Genomic DNA, 12,450 nt, shown 5'->3' on the forward strand with positions numbered 1-12,450 from the left:
TTGTCTTTTTTTTTTTTTTTTGCTGAAACAAGGAGTGTTACTGCTACCCAGAGAAGATACGTGGCTGTCTTCCACACTCGTTGGGCACCTGAAGTAAACACTATTCTTCATTTGTACCGTAAGTTTGAAGATGAAGGCAATGTGAAGGGGAAAACATTGACCTCGGGCGTTCACCAGAAAACGTGGAAGCCCACTGGAATATTCCCAAAGCCATTGCTTGATCATTCTTGTTACTTAGTAGAATAATTGTGAATTGTTCTTCAATAAATGTATCTTATGCCAGTAACTGTTGTTACTGGGTCATATCTTTAGAATTCCTCACGGTAAACTATTTTTAAGGATAATATTCTCTGAACTCCAGACCTTGTCTTTAAAAGTCTGTGTACTTTTTAACACTGAACATATTAATATGACTTTTCATAAACAAAGTCTTCATGAAAGATGACGCTAGTCACTTGGATGATCCACCTATGCACAATTAAATTATAATTCTTACGTAACACACGCTTGACAATATACTTTATAATGCTGTGAGTACGGAAGTCATGAATACCTAAAACTGATACCAGCTGATCTCAGATTACAGCAATAAGATTCAAATAAACATCTTCCCTTGCTACCATTACCACATGGATGAGAACCATTCAGTTCAAATGGACCATGAGACAAGTAACGGGCTCTGAATGATGAGACTTTTCAGTGTATATTTTCTTCACATACAGGGTCCCTTTAGGACTTTTCAGCTGTGTAAGCGGCTCTGCCCATTGATGAATTACCAAGTTCCTCTATTTCTTGGTTTTTTGCACTATTTTATTGTACGCCTAACTAATGTCTTCTGGCATAGCCACTTCTGTTGTTCAAACATGCGTCTATTTTAGAGGCCTCTTGTCTTTGTTCAGTTGCTTTTTCTAAAGTTAATACTAGGTTCTTTTGCAAAATATTTTGATATTCAGTTTTAGCAAGGCAAAGACATAAAATTGCTGCTTTAAAAACAGTTAAAACAAGCAAAATGGTATTATTCATGGTGGTAGTTGGCAGCAGAAGCAGCTGAATAAAAGGAGATCTAAAAGTGGGAACTGAAAGTCAAATTATAGCAGCACAAGACCAAGCTAAATATTATGCAGCCAAAATTTTAAAAAAGATACAGACACCAAATGCAGATTATGTCAGAAATTTGAGGAAATGACCAATCACGTGTCTGAATGCCCAGTGCTGGCTAAAGAGCAATATATACAAATACATGATCGTGTGTGTGCTCAGTTGCATCTTAACATACGCAGGAAAGATGGGGTAAAGCTAGAAAAGAAACATTTGGTATGAACACATCCCGAAGGCAGTTGAGACAAGTCAGGTTAACCAAATAACTATTTTGTGGAACCAACAAGTCAAAACAGAGAGAACCATCCCAAATAATACACCAGATATTATAACCCGAAACAAAAATGGAACTTGTCTCTTAATTGACATAGCAATACCGACTGACAGGAACGTAATTAAGAAGGAGGCGGAGAAGATCTTGAAATACAAGGACCTTCTCATTGAAATACAGCGAATGTGGAAAGTGAAAAATCTCAATAATTATAGGAGAAAATGGAACTGTCTCCAAGTCACTCAAAAAATATTTGGCCAACATCCCGGGCGAACACAACATCAGGGAACTTCAGAAAACCGCCATTCTAGGAACATCATTCGAAAGACGCTCGTGTAAAATATATAAAAATGCCTCATGCGAAATCTGTTTAATGCATGTAACACATATTAAAAATCAAAATGTATTTTGGAAATAGCTGCTGCACTATGTACCTCTTTGATTACTGAAAATGCGAGTATTTAAATTGGCTTCACCCTTTCAAACTCATCATTTCAGTATGCCAAATTAAGAGTTATTCAAAGAAGAGTTAAAATTCGCCAACTCAGGTCAAGACTTACATTAAACTTTTATTGCATGTTTTAACAACAATTTTCCTTCCATTGTTATTGTTTATATGTCAGAATTACTGTCAATTAATATATTCAGCAATTGGAATTCAATGCAATGAATCCTGATACCAAATTTTTTTCTGGTTTAGTTTATGAAGGGTTCAGTATATGAATGGAAGATGAGATATGCACAAGTCACTGCCATTAAAATCATTAGCAAGATCATTCCCCAAACAAGGTTTTCCCAGAGAGGCCAAACATTAGTGGAAAGACATTCAGGGAAGAGATCTTATCTTGGAGATAACTTGGTGGAGGTTGGCGCACGAATAGACATAAGTGAGAGCAAAGGTAGGAAGGCAAAATTCCCTGATACCTGACGACATATTTTGCGTTATTACTGGATTAAGCAAGTCACAGGAGTCTTAAGAAGCTGTAAAATTCCAAGCTCTTCAAACTGTGAAGAACCCATTTAAGATATGTTTCAGTGTCTGCATACTCTACCCACAAAGATTCTACCTTTCACTGAAACTGTCTGCACACATATTTGTTAATAACACTGGGACTGTTCTTTCATAAAAAATATCTCACACAGCAACTTATGAAAAGAGGAAAATAAGCGCACAACTTGATGATGACGGTGTTAGGTAAAGTCTACATCACAGCAAGAACAAGCAGTTACTTCGGCAGGCAAAACAGAATCACAAGCATACCAACAGAATAAAAACTGAAAGTGTGCTTACTACGTCCAGGAAACTCTGCTACACAAGTGCACACAGCAATGCACATCACACGCACGTATGCACGTAATGCAATGCGTGCAACACCCAGACCAGAGGAAAGCATAGAACAACACAACAAAAACAATCAAGATTAGTGTTGACAGTGATACGTAGCTCCTAGGATGCTGCAGATACAAAGAGTAAAGCCACCAGACAGGATTTAAACAACGCACTAGCTGCAGGTAAGGATTATTTACTTCCAAGTCCTAATTTCACGTGTTTAATCTGTAACATGTCACAGACAAGCATTAAGTGAGGCAAAATTATGGCAGTTGAGATCAGTTTCCATGACACTGGCACTTATACGGAACTGCCCCAAAGTTCTTAAAACATGATTGGCCAAAAGTTGTTTGTCGACAAACTTCCTGCTGTATAAACTTAACAAAAGCATGCAATGTTTTTTTAAAAAAATTTATGCTTAAATGTGCACTTTCAGACCTTACAATATTACTGCATAATGAATGAAAGATATCCACAATTATTCGTGTCAAATTTAATTAACATGACCTACATCTTGCTCAAGTTTTAATTAATATACTACAGGTTATAGCGTATTCTTGGGTCTGAATGTTATTTTCACCTTCCCACGTAAAAATATGTTTTATATTGGTTGCACTGTGAATTCTGTAACCATATATTCGATCTTTCACCTGAAGTGAGCAACTCTCCTTGTTCTGATTTCAGCGAAATTTGGTATGTCGATTATAACAAGTTCAGGATACGAGCGGATCCCAAAGACATATAGAATGTGACGGGAAATTCAGCTTCTAACAATTAGAACCCTAAATGACATTGGTATAAAAAGTTAGAAGTAAACTATACCAATGCAGAAATTATTTATTATAAATGCACTATAACATTCAGGAACAAAGGAGCTCTTCAAAGAAAATCTCACGCATTATGAATAATAAGTGTGTGAAAAGTTTTATTGCCAAAGCAACGGGTGTGACTGTGCACCTAGCTTGTACTCAGGCTCCCAGATGTCTATCCTAAAAGCAACAACGTTCATGTTTTTTTTTATTTTGAAGTGAGCAATCTCCGTCCGTTGTAGGGTTTGGGTCTTTGCACCACCATCCAAAGACGTCCACCTTCACAGATATCATAGATTTGCTTGTTACTGTGAAGATTCTTATCTTTCCTTTTGCTTTCACAGTCTGCTTCTATTTATACTTTTATACAGCGTTTTTAAAGCCTGCTTTAGATGGGTAGAACGTGTGCGTCTTTTGTAGTATTTTTAATGGCTGCTTCTGATGGGTGAAACACTTGTGTTTTTTATTAATGTGTTTCATTTATGGCGTATGATACAGTTGCTGATCGATGTGCCTCTTGTATGGAGTCTTGAATTCCTGATTTTGATGAGTGGAACGTTCGCGTAGTTGAGCAAAATGCCTTCCTCACTCAAATGTCAGCCCCTATTCCACAGTGGAAGAGCAACCTTTGTAGTTTTATTTCCTTGTGTAGGCCTTCCAGAAATTTTTGTTGAGTTGCGTACTTTTGTTATCATTGTGTTAGCAGAAGTATGTGCTGTTACTGCCTGCCTTGCTGTTTACAAATAAAGCCTTTTTAAAGGTTTGCATGTAAGTGAATAATTGTTTTGGTCATGTCTTCAATACCACTGGCATATTTGGCGTATTTGTAACCAGCAGACATAAATGTTGTTCTGGTGTTGCTATTTGTATTAATATTTTATTCATCTGTAAATTTTCAAAGACATTTGAGGTCAGAACACCTTGATTTAATCATCTAGTAAGTAATAGTGGTAATAGAGGGTTACATAATTCTGTTGATGCTGATGCCTCTACAGCCAATCCCCTAGTAATTTTAAAAACATCTGGCTCAGAAAACAGAAAACAATAATTGTTTTTCAAAAAATACCAACTTCAACAGCAACGCCATCACACGTGTTTTATTCGATTATTTTAATGAAGCATATTGGCTATTATCTAATCAGTTTCATCACAGCCAAAGCTACTACAAGCACTTTATCAATGCAGACTACAGATAAACACAGCACGGACAGATCTACATTTGTAATATAAAAACTACTCTGTGTTATCAGATGTCAGAGAATCGTATGCCGACTGTGTCGGCAATAACAGCGCCGGTAACGGAAACAAATCATGAACTACCAAAATTAGGAAGAATTTTTCTATTTTATAACTGAATATAGAGGTAAAAGCTAAATTGCAATTTTGAGTACAGCAAGAATTATTATGACCCTGTATGAACTAAAATGAAAGTTGTCTGAGAACTCAATCTATGGTAAGAGTGAAAAACATACCGTAATTTCAAAATCTTCATTGACTCGATGTCTAATTTATGCACATTTCACTGAATTCACATTTAAGACCCAGTACAGGCAATAAAGAAATCCTGTATGTGAATGCACACTTCGCTATGATTTCTGTTTCACCCACTTTACGAATAAGCCATTAATCATGACACATTACTAAAACCTAAATTAACTGACTTTACATGTAATAATTATTCTACCTCCTCCCTTTAAGATTTTCCCTATAAATTCTCAGCATACAGAGTGCCCCATAACTAAATGTCCAAAAGTACAAAGTGTTAATCAATGCTGAACTTAAGAGGATTTATACATGCGAGGCATGAAGAGTTTAATCATCAAGATGTAGCATTTTTAAACCTTTTAATTGGTAGTAAAGAAACACGAAATGTTAATGCAACACTTTATTACCGAATGCACAGTAGTTACAAACAACTACGCCAACTGCTGAAAATGGTCACAATTATTTTAATGAACGCTTAAAAAACACTTGTGCACCTACAAATATTGTACACTGAGCATTTATTCTGGTACAGTTCTCGTTTCTACTTCAGCATGCTGTGTGATTCCAAAGTTCTCCCATGTGTACAACTTTGTCCAATAAACCTGAGTTCTGCATAGAAATCCATAGGATTCAAATCTTACTTGCTACAGCAGTGCTGAAATGTGAAGATCCCCCATCATACAGAAGTAGGATTTGTATCTAGGCTGTAAGTGGCAGTTGCTTGTGACTACAGTACGTTCAAAAATGAAGTTTTTGTTACAATTATGCCTAAGTGCACTCTTTCGTTACATCTAGCTGCAAGCTCTAAAACTATCTCTAATCCTAATAATTAAGACCTTTAAGCTCGTTAAACAGTACCATTTATCTGGTCAGTTGTTAGCTTATAACGATGTTAAATACATCTTGACATGTAATTACATGACATCATTTTGTCATTTTTCCGGTTTCTGAACCAAGACATTGACTTCAGAAAATTACAACATTCTCTTCCCTTGTGATGTTTAAATGCCCGCTTAAAGAATACAGAGGACTGGAAGCAGAAGCTCATGTCAGGTAGAGAAAAGCTGGAGTAAAACACGGAAAATTCAAACTCACCTAGCATTTTGCTGACGTAAGGTTCAATGTCGACGTCCTGGAGGTGTTGGTATGTGTGGGCGTGATAAAGCCTCAGCGTAGAGTCCAGTCGGATTGACACCCACACGCCATCTCCGAGCCAGGCCATTTGACGAACCTGGCTCTCACGCCGGGGGTGAGCATCCAAGGACTTCTACAAGAAACAATACACTATATATATATATATATTTCTTCTCTCCAAAGTTACTAATTACACCTAATTCTAACAATTAAAATATAATATGTCAAATTGGCTGCATGATCAGTTCAACTGGCTGAAAAAAACTACTGAGAAACTTTGTTACTTGCACAAAATAAACACTCATTGATCGCCAACTCTCTTAAAGGAGAAGCCGTTGAATTTCTCACTCAAAAACAAAAATTAAGAAAAGGAAGAACAAAGGAGCCCATTTGAAATTTCACTCTTTCCATCCCAGTTCCTCACAAAGACTGTATTTTACGCATTCATACATTGCTGTTAAAATCAACAACCGGTGTTAAAACGTTTACAATACTGCACAGTCTATAATACAATAAAATGTGTCCGTGATGATAAATGAAAAATTGAAATTCCCACCATTACAAGGTTAAACTAACTCACCTCCACCTGCAGACTTCTTGGGTGTAATACATGAATCTTGTTTCTGTAGCCACACCACACTCTTCCGTAGACGGCCACCATGCACCGAATGGAGTGATGAGGCAATCCTAGATCAACTAAATGGTAACTTCCCAAGTCCCACTGACCATCAGGACCCCTGCAGAATATGGCTACTGACCCATCTGCAAGCGCTACCAATACACGGCCACTAACATGACTGAAACACGCAAAAAATACCAAGTGAAGAGTTTCTCTTAAAATAAATCAATATCATAATTTCAGACTTTACGTTTTATAGTATAACGGACGATTAAATAACAAACACTCTATTTTAATTCATATCCCCAATATCCACTGAATACAGACACACACCAACAATACATTAACGTTCCTGACAAAAACTACCACCAAGATCTGCACCGGCGGCGGCTCCAGGCGGGCTCGCGCCCTGACCCTTCCGCGCACACCGCCGCGCCCTCCTACTCTGCGGGGCTTCAGCTTATTTTGTACTTTCCGTGCACCCCTGCCCTTAGATTATAAATGTAAGATATTATACTTACACTATGCTGAGTACAGAGTCCTTGAGACGTACTGAGTGCAAACATCGATGCCACTGAGAAACACCTGAATGGACATAGATATGTCCATTCTGGGATCCTAACCACATGGTGGGCAGCACACTGCTCATCTTCTCTGCCTCCTCACACAGTTCATTCTCTGTTCCACACAACGGAAAACATGTTCAGATAATAAAACCACAACACTCTGTAAAGCACAAATGCCACTGGAACTCGACAATCTCTTGATAAAAATAACTATCATGGAGTTTGATAATGATAAATGAAACACAGATAAAAAACAAATGGAAATACTTTATATGGCAGCAAACAAAACTACTGCACATAAAATGGCTCTAAATAAAGGGCTATTGTAGTAGTACGCTAGAGCGATACACGGCCAGCTAGAATGTGCTTAACAGTGTGACACATGGTGTTATATATACATTACAAGATTGGGCTGACAGCACTGTGAACTAACGATTCAATGTAATGGAAAGGATTAAAAAAAAAGACCAATGCAGACACAGGCAAAATTAATAAATACAAAATGTTTCAAAATGTGTCTACAAATGATTTTCATGGAAGCAGTTTCTTTGGAAAAACTGTACATGTTTCCAGACTCATCTTAGAATATTTGTACTTCTATCAGATAGCTAACCTTTTGAGAGCTGTGAAAGTCCATCCCTGTCAACTGCTGTAATGTCCTTCACCAGATGCCACGATGGAGGCGCTGTCTCCATACTGTCACGGTCTGTAAAGAAATGTCATAGCTCTCAAAATTAAGCTAATTTTTCAATCATTTCTAGGCATATTTTCTAATAACAACTTTTATTACTAACCATTCTCAGTAACGCACCAGATGATTCATAACACATACGAAAAATGCAAAGTTCTAATGTACAATCATTTCAATAAAACCTTCACCCAGTATGAAATACAAATACATTTCACACTGAAGACGGCCGTCTTCTGGGTTGTTGTGACGTGCAGTCTGGCAGAAGTTTACTGATGTTTCAGAGGTTCTTGCTGCGTCCATCATCTGGGCGATGAGTAAGCCGTGCAAGTGGAAAACATTAGAGTTATAGGGACATGGTTTACCATGCACTCTGTTGCTTTGCACAGGCAATTAGTGAGGCTGATCAGTGTGCAAATACTTTCCAGCAAGAGGTCTTTGCCGAGTTTCAAAACACGGATTACAGTGGCTTCTGTGTAGGCACCTGGTTCCAAGCTGTGTCCACTTTCAATTGTTCTTGTACAGCATAAACGCCTTGCCTACAGCTGGAAGGTGAGACAGCGTTTCGTTGTGGATACTGTCGGGGCTGGGGGAACATGTTGTGACAGCGTTCTAATGCTGTGAAAAGTTTGCCTCACTAAAGGCGATGAATTAAATTGAGAGGGGGTATGTCAGAATTGTAATCCACTGAAAAGGACCAACTTTGATCATGCTGCACAACTCCCTACATGTTCTGAACGAGACCAGGACCGGCATGGTTTCTTCACTGGAGACTTTCAAAGAATATTCCAAAGCCGTCTAACATTAATTGGGTTGGTTTATATGCACACATCTTCACACATGGCATGGCGGGAGTTGGGTGATCTTCAGTCCGGGTGGAAACCTCAAACTGAGTGGGGCAGTGCTGATATATTGCCTAGCTTCGGTAATGCTGTGGTGTGTGTTGCGGCATCAATACCTTGTGAATAACGAAGAAGTAATGCATATGACTGAGTCCTAGTCTTAGGTTTGTTTTCAAGGAACTTATTTTGAGCATCAAGAAATGAATGACCACCCTTGACCTGAAGTTCCTGAATTGCACCACGTCTTTCAATCTGTATGTTACTCAACATAGGGGCGATATCGTTACATAAACAACTTTAACAGTCATATTTCTGCTCTCTGACGTTTGCTGTTGTGGGCTTGTTGCCCATGTCAGAGCCTTTTTTGGAAAGGACACCCCTCCAGAACCATCAGCCTGCCACCATTGGCTGGATAAAAAAGAATGGACAGCAAAGTCCTCACATCTGTGCTGACATGGGGACCTCCACCACGACTTGATCTCATAAAATAATTCAGAGGAGTTACTAGACCAGAAATCACTTTACAATTAGAAACCTGATGGAAAGTCCTACATCATCAGTGACTTGCCCCTACCATGAGAATAACTGCCCATGTTACTCCACTATGTACCACGCACATGGAGATACGGCTACACAGCTTCAAGAGACTTGAGATGTTGATTACATCGCCGCAGCAGCAGAAAAAGAAGTATTTTCATATGTCTGAGCATAGTGAATTTTAGTTAGACATAATGGCAAAGTTGCGAATGGGGTATGATTCCATTTCTTTCCTAACTTCTGCACTGGATGGGGCCAAGTGACCAGTTTCATACTTTAACCCTGTGGGAAGAGTTAATGGAACCCAATGGAGAGGAGACTGGTGGGCTCCATAGCAGATCTGAACATGACAATAAAGTGAAAATTCAACTCTCAGTCAGTCGCTTTACTGACTAAACAACCTCAAAACAGCAAACTCAAATATGAACAAAAAATAAACTGATGTGTTCTCTAAAATGAAGAAATTCTGATAATACTGAAATATTTTTACAAATATGACTGAATCTTAGAAGCAAGCATACCTCTGTTGGTTGAAGCATCACTTGTCGGATGGCTACTGCCTGTTGCACAGCTTACAAACGAAATCTTTCCAATGTTTGGTTCGTGGTCTCCTGAATCTGCATCTTCTACTTCATTTTCCGCTGACACGCACGAGACTTCTTTCTCCTGTTGTTCCGTCATCTCTTTGTTGTTTACCTCCATATCAGACTCTGAATAGTCTCCTTCCTGTGCACCTAAAACATACAACATAAATTCGCTTTTTTTGATCACAAGAGCATTCATTCTTCACTTAAAGTTTGCTGAATAAGGTCAGACAGTGAATGAGCATCGTCATTTCGAAAAATATGCAAGGTTACACGAGGCCGTTCATCAGAGAAGACATTAACTTTTGCCTGACACTTGGGTCCTGCATCATGACAATGGCCCTGCTCCAGACACGCCTGCAGTCCGGACACTTTTGGCCACAAAAATTATACTGAAATTGGACCATCCACCATATTTGGCCCACTGTGACTTCTGGCTACTCCTGAAACTGAAGACCACTTTGAAGGGCCACAGATTTTCAGACAATGCCAACATTCAGGGCCATCCGATGACCATCCTGAAGAGAATTCAAAAAGACGAGTTCCACAAATGCTTTGAGAAGAGGAAACACTGATTCGCGAAGTGTACTGATGTGATATGCGAGATGACAACTCAAAGGTGAGAGCAACCATTAGTGTGTAACTAATAAAATAGTTTTTATAGGGACATTCTGGGACCTCAGCTGTCACGTCTCGTACAACAGGCAGCAACATGTGATAAAACTACTGGCATGTTACGTATTTCAGACGGTGTTGAGGGTTTAAAACGGATTCTACAAGGAGAGTGCTTGAAAGACTGTACAATCGCCTTTTATCAATGAACGTACCTGGCACACTTGCAATACAGAGGAGGTAAGAGCTGCATACACTGAAAGACTCGAGGATATCTGCTGGATTATTGGCATCGATGACAGTCACTTTGCTTGCTGCATGGGTGCTAGTGCATATCCACACTAAACTGGACAGCTGTCTCTCTAGCTCCTGGCTTTCTCGACACAGCTTCTCTCCTTTCTGGAAAAGACACCATTTTCTGAATGGGAGAGAACATAATGAAAACATGGTTGAGTTACCTGCGCAATTAACAGGTGTTTTCGGCTACTCTAACACTTCTAAAATTGTAATAATCCTGGAAATTCTTGAAATATATCACCACTAAAGGAAATCCTATGTTCAACATTTTGACATTATGCCCACATTTCACCAATACCATATTTATACAAATACTACAAACAGATTTTTTTTAAAAAAATATTTCCACATCACTTTACTAGGCATCTGAACTCGGTTCAGTCCAGTATGGCTTGGTTTATGCAAAGGATGGCAAAGTAGGTTTTCTCTGTTTGAAAACACTTCTTACAGTCAATCCTGTTATGATGTACTGTGGATTAGGTTAGGTGAAAATAATAGTTTACACTTACGGTTCTTAAGTAAGATGGCTGAAAATCATAAGAAAGTTGTACTCGAAACAAAAAAACAGCTTCAGTTTATTGAAAAACTTCAGAAAAGAGAATCAGCCAAAGATTATAGGGGTAGGGACTGAGTAATTGCATCCACGAAATGATGCTATCAGGCTGACCCTCTCAGAACTATTGCCGATGAAAATTACAACAAGACAGGATTATGGGAAAAACAGTGTTGTATGAATCCAGTGATGTCGTTTCCCCTTCATTAACCCAGATAATTGGGTGTTTACCCTGAGTTCCTGATCCAGGTCGTCTACCTCACTGCCAGTTGTCTTCTCTGGCATTTCCCCTTCACCCTTTTCCATGCCCTCGGGTCGACTTGTAGTATAGAACACACTTGCTCCCACGAGATTACCACCATCACGTGTGCGGCCTCCTTGTAGGTTTACCCCAGCTGCACACCAAATCTGCCAGGAAAAATTATATTATCTCAGAATTAGTAAACACATACAAACCCTTTCCAAACTGCAGAAAATGCGGCGTCAAAATACAAAATACAAAGTGCACTCTCAGATTTTTACACAGTGATGACTGGGTGGGAACAAAATCATGACTCCCAAGTGGCCAACATACATGGATGATTAAACACTGATGTGTAAAGGAATAAACAGGAGACACTTACTCTAAAGTATGTCGCACTGTTTCATCACTAAGTAACTACCTCCAAATCCTAAAAATTAAGTAAGATTAAATATGATGTTCCTGAAATAACTTACTTTAAAACCATGAATTTATATCAAGTAGCTGATGAGATATTTGAGTTGTACTATATTAGACAAAAAGTGCCTCGGTACTTAAGAAAGTACTGCACCATCGTGCCACGTCTGGTATTTTAACTTCCAACCAGTGGGATTAATCAAGATATGAACAAGTAACAGACTGTAAGACTACAAAGAATGTGTGAAATGAATGATACAGTGGTACGGACACAGATATAAATGAACAATACAGTAATTCTGAAAAAAGCGAGACCTTAAAAGATTAATTGACTAGACTGAGATAACAAGTGGGGGAAGACACACAA

General features: G+C 38.6%; 1 protein-coding gene across 12 annotated transcripts in view; it reads right to left on the reverse strand.

Moving 5' to 3' along the window:
- The window catches only part of syd (JNK-interacting protein syd), a 42,587-nt gene that overhangs the window by 13,132 nt on the left and 17,005 nt on the right, over positions 1-12,450 (reverse strand). For 7 of the 12 annotated variants that reach the window (XR_015536995.1, XM_087355546.1, XM_087355545.1 and 4 more), the window contains 8 exons: positions 11,657-11,833; positions 10,791-10,974; positions 9,901-10,113; positions 7,926-8,018; positions 7,268-7,424; positions 6,708-6,924; positions 6,089-6,260; positions 2,661-2,678 (listed from right to left, as the gene is read on the reverse strand). Coding sequence is in view for 11 of the 12 variants with exons in the window: in XM_087355546.1 (XP_087211672.1) it covers positions 2,661-2,678; positions 6,089-6,260; positions 6,708-6,924; positions 7,268-7,424; positions 7,926-8,018; positions 9,901-10,113; positions 10,791-10,974; positions 11,657-11,833 (1,231 nt within the window). In the remaining variant the exon portion in view is untranslated. The remainder of the gene's footprint in view (positions 1-2,660; positions 2,679-6,088; positions 6,261-6,707; positions 6,925-7,267; positions 7,425-7,925; positions 8,019-9,900; positions 10,114-10,790; positions 10,975-11,656; positions 11,834-12,450) is intronic. The other 5 variants (XM_087355547.1, XM_087355548.1, XM_087355543.1 and 2 more) reach the window with 1 other exon arrangement.

The sequence above is a fragment of the Zootermopsis nevadensis genome, unplaced genomic scaffold (assembly GCF_977971745.1).
Source record: "Zootermopsis nevadensis isolate Lab colony 2312 unplaced genomic scaffold, Znev_1.0 Znev_ptg000024l, whole genome shotgun sequence".
NCBI lineage: Eukaryota > Metazoa > Arthropoda > Insecta > Blattodea > Termopsidae > Zootermopsis > Zootermopsis nevadensis.